This window comes from Sceloporus occidentalis, unplaced genomic scaffold, assembly GCF_023333645.1.
Source record: "Sceloporus occidentalis isolate IW3139 unplaced genomic scaffold, rSceOcc1.0.p SCAF_16, whole genome shotgun sequence".
NCBI classification, from domain to species: domain Eukaryota; kingdom Metazoa; phylum Chordata; class Lepidosauria; order Squamata; family Phrynosomatidae; genus Sceloporus; species Sceloporus occidentalis.
Window position 1 is genome coordinate 16,187,027 of NW_028316996.1, and position 4,376 is coordinate 16,191,402.

At 36.2% G+C, this 4,376-nt stretch overlaps 1 protein-coding gene across 1 annotated transcript; it reads left to right on the forward strand.

Annotated features, from left to right (window-relative positions):
• Positions 1 to 595: 595 nt before the first annotated feature.
• On the forward strand, positions 596 to 2,546 carry LOC149303097 (transmembrane protein 171-like). The gene is made up of 3 exons (XM_089481838.1): positions 596 to 1,214; positions 1,997 to 2,114; positions 2,327 to 2,546. The coding sequence occupies exons 1-3, from the start codon at positions 596 to 598 to the stop codon at positions 2,544 to 2,546; spliced, it is 957 nt and encodes a 318-aa protein (XP_089337964.1).
• The last annotated feature ends 1,830 nt before the right edge of the window (positions 2,547 to 4,376 follow it).

Below are 4,376 nucleotides of genomic sequence, written 5' to 3' on the forward strand. Positions count from 1 at the left end.
TACAGAAAGCTTACACATTCAGATTCCCGGGTCCCTGCTAAAATAGGAATGACCAATATGTACTCACAATAGAGCAAGAATTCAGTGCATACCCAGCGAGTACCATTCAAAAAGCAACTATCTAAGGCATAAATATTGTCGATTCTGTCAAACTATATGGCTATATATTGCTCAGCCAGCCTTTACATCGAATTACCCCAAGCTTGGCGAGTCCTGTTTAATTTTTCATGGCTATGCTGCTCATCAAGGTGCTGAACCGCTGCGACTGCGCTGCATTTTAACCTAAAAGACTCTCTGGGTATGTGCTGATCTCTTGCTCTGTTCTGTGTATGTTAGAAATGGGCCACATTCATTTTCTAGAACCTGTTAAAAGCGAACTGCTGCATTGGAATTGCGTCACTTGTTAGAATGCTGTCCTTCGCCTAATTCATTTAAGTGTGCTGTTTGTTTTGTAACTTATCATATACGATCCTTTTGTTAAAGGGGATGATGTAATCTTATAGTCTGTGTAAAATCCATCCTCCATTCTTTCCTTTTCAGGTACTGCTAGACTTTTTTTGTCTTGGGACTCCTTACAAAAAGTAATTCACTCATCATGCAGCCCCCTTTCTTCTCGTTTGCGTTCGGGTCACACAGCCCTCGATGGGCCAGCAAAATAATTTTTTTCCTGTTTGTGTTGGGTGGGGTGCTGTTCTGTGCCGGATTTGCACTTTCCATCTTTGGGTTTCAGTCATGCCAGTCAGACAACTTCTCCAGCTGCAGCATGACCTTCAAAGTACTGGGTCCATCGCTTGCCGTGATAGGACTGGCATCTCTGCTGATGGCAAGATCTAGAGCCAGACTGGAGAGAAGGAGGAGAGAATTGGCAGGAGACCAGACAGACCCAGACAGCAACTTCCTCTGTGGTGAAAGTCGGCAATTTATCCAATACCTAATATTTGGGATCTTGTTTGTAATTTGTGGAATACTCATTAGTGTCCTGGGAGTTTGGATACCAGGCTGCAACTCTGTATCTCCAAATGTTAATGGAACAGACGCAACTTACAAAAACTGTGGATTTCTTTCTCTGCAAATAATGGGACCAGTGATTGTACTAATTGGGTTGTGTTTCTTCGTGGCTGCCCATATCAAGAAAAAGCATAATCTCAGTGATGCCAATGACTCTGATGAGGAACCCGAAACCCCGACAAATGAACCATTTCATATAACTGTGGGTAAGTGTACATGTCTTTATTTTACCTTTATCATTTTACGCAGATCTTCGACCTATCACGTGTGCAGGAACGCCATACCATTGTTTGCAAACTGTAAGCAAATCAGAGTTGCACATGGGAGCCTTGTGTCCAGGTTTGTGTGGGATGGTCAGGCACAGATAGCCTGTTTCTTTCGACACAAGCAAAAATAATTTCTCTAAATGCATTAGCTATTAAAACATAGGGCCTCCACCTTAATTTGTCCTCTGTAATTAAGTTCAATCATTGCACCTGTCTCTTTTCCAAGATTTGCATCTTTATGCCAATAAAGTTGTTAAATTAGAAAATTGAAGATATTTCCTGCTTGATTGTCTGCTGAGGATTAGGTGCCTGTTCCACCCAATTGCCTGCCTAGGAAAGGCTTGTAAGATTTGCTTTCATACTGACAGAAACATTTCACTTGCCATGTGCCGTCCTATAGGAAGAAGTCCATCTACCTGCTGCTGTCTATAACAGTAGTTTCTCTCGTAATGTCTGCTATAAAGTTCATTTTCTTAAGCCATAGTTCTAACTAAAGTCAACAAAAGCGATGTTGCTAGAACTTTTTAATGTGCATTGACGTATTTGGATAAATATTTAGTTTTGCAGTGCCTTTCCTGGCGGAAGTCCGACCTGCATCTTAATACTTACGATAATGAGTTTGCGTACTAACCATTGCAGTGCTAGCTTTTAGGCTTGATACCTCTGGTACCAGTATTTTAGCATTTCCATTTCTAAGTATCGTCTTTCTTGTGCCGTTCCAGGTGACGCCGTCATAATATTCCCACCACCCCCACCTCCATATTTCGCAGAGACCCCCTCAGCATCTGCAAGTCCTATGAGTGAGAACCCACCTTCATACAGCAGCATTTTTAATATAAGGTAAGCCCCTCTGTTGCACAGTGCTTCTTTACTTTAGCTGATAAAGAAACTTTTTAAAGACTGTGTCTATTTTATTTAATTGTAGTGCTTGTATGTGGGTGAACTGGATCGCTGCTAAATAACATTTAGAAATATCTACATTTTTGTCTGTATAAATCTTCCCAAATTTTTCTGTAAACAAAATCCTATTTTATTTTTTTTTTTTTTTGCAGACCTCATCATGATTTCCATGGAAGTGAACGTGAAAATATATATACCATTTCTCTGCCGAGTCAGTCCACTGAGGTTTATTCCAATGTATATTTTCCTTCTGAACCACCTCCAAAGTATGAGGAGAAAGATTCTACTCAGGCTGATCCTATACAGACTTCATCGCCGTCATCTTCTTCTGTTCCAGATGCTTCTCAGCTTGAACCACACGCTTCCATGTGAAACTGAACAATTTACAGAAAATTCTGTTTTAGACAAAGGTTTTAGCAGAAGTAGTTGGACTTTGCTCAACTGTTTTTACAAATGGGTCTTTATTGTGCTACATGACCCTGCTGTGTGATCGATCAGTGCTTGAAACTGGTGTGTGAAGATGCTAGTTGGAGGCCTGTATTGGCAGATGCTCCATTAAAGTATTTGGTCTAGATCACTTATTGAACTAGGAATTCTGCAAACGTGGTTTGTGGTTGAAGCTCTATGGATGGACAATCTTAAAAAAACAAAGTCTTGCCTTTGAGAAAGGAAAAGTCAAGACATGCTGCCGAGGTGATAAGATAGATAAGCCATACTGATCAAAACAGATGTATTGTCCAGTATCTGGACTGTGATGTATATTTAAAAGAATTAGTTTAAATCCCTCATCAGGTTTGCTTTATTGTCCAATATGGATATATTTTTAACTGTGAATTTGTATAGGATCTAATTTAATTATTTGTCCTAGATGCCATTGTTTCCACAGGTTTGGAAACCTGAATTTTCAAGCTGTATAGGTAAATGTTCCAAATTGCTATTCAATTGAATGTTTAGTTTCTGCAAACCTATGTTTTGTTTGTTTGTTTGTTTGTACAAAAATTTCTATAAAAGAGTATAATTCTAAGAAAATGATACTATAGCTCTGTTATTTAGCAGGCAAACAACCAGTAAATTGTTGCAATTTTTTTCAATTAATATGAAGTTAATGTTATTTATTGAACAACCATATACAAAGAATTGAGATCTTTTTATCAAGAAAACCATACAACTTTCAAAATAAAATTTAAATGAATTGTTCTGTGTTGCAGTTATCTTCTTGTAACATAAGCATCTAGATTCACATGTATTTTTTTTATAAAACTTATTCAAACTCTCAGTAGTAACAGATTGACTGAAATCCTGGTTTTCTATCTATATATATATATATAATATATATATATATATATATATATATATATATATATATATATATATATATATACACAGTATATATATATATATATATACACAGTATATATATATATATATATACACAGTATATATATATATATATATATACACAGTATATATATATATATATATACACAGTATATATATATATATATATACACAGTATATATATATATATACACAGTATATATATATATATACACAGTATATATATATATATATATACACAGTATATATATATATATACACAGTATATATATATATATATACACAGTATATATATATATATATACACAGTATATGTGGATATGTATTGCAGGTAAATATGCTTTTCATATATATTTAGTCCTATACAGAGCTGCCTCATAACTAACAAGTGTTTTAATGAGACACCAAGATCGCAGAGTTTTAATATTGTCACTGTCTCGTAGTGGTGTCAGGATTACATATTTCATCTTTATCAGTTCATTCCAAGGGTTAATGGCAGTTCACTTTTCATCAAGGAATAAAACTCCAATCAACTGATGCATACAGGTCTGCTACTAGGATTTGCAGGACTAGATAATGTGTTTTTTTTCCACACATGTATAAATGTCCTAATGGTATTGTATTAAACAAATGGGGCCAAGTCATAGGCTGTAAATAAGCAAGCACCATTTGACATCAGGAGTGTGAAGAAGGCATTCCTTCCTGTTCTGGTGAAACGGACAGAATGGATGACACAACCATGGGTCTGAATTCTGGAGGAAGTAGAAAAATCTCCCTGTCCTTTTTGGAAGAACAAAGTTCTACTGAGTAGATAATTATTGTAACTGGCTGATTTAAGGCAAAGATTTTGACCCGGAGGGTAGT

Bases quoted from the DNA above. Each gene is read 5' to 3' on its own strand.
- LOC149303097 (XM_089481838.1), top strand. From the start codon at position 596: ATGCAGCCCCCTTTCTTCTCGTTTGCGTTCGGGTCACACAGCCCTCGA. The intron at 1,215-1,996 runs GTAAGTGTACAT...GTGCCGTTCCAG, and splicing joins ACCATTTCATATAACTGTGG to GTGACGCCGTCATAATATTC. The intron at 2,115-2,326 runs GTAAGCCCCTCT...TTTTTTTTGCAG, and splicing joins AGCAGCATTTTTAATATAAG to ACCTCATCATGATTTCCATG.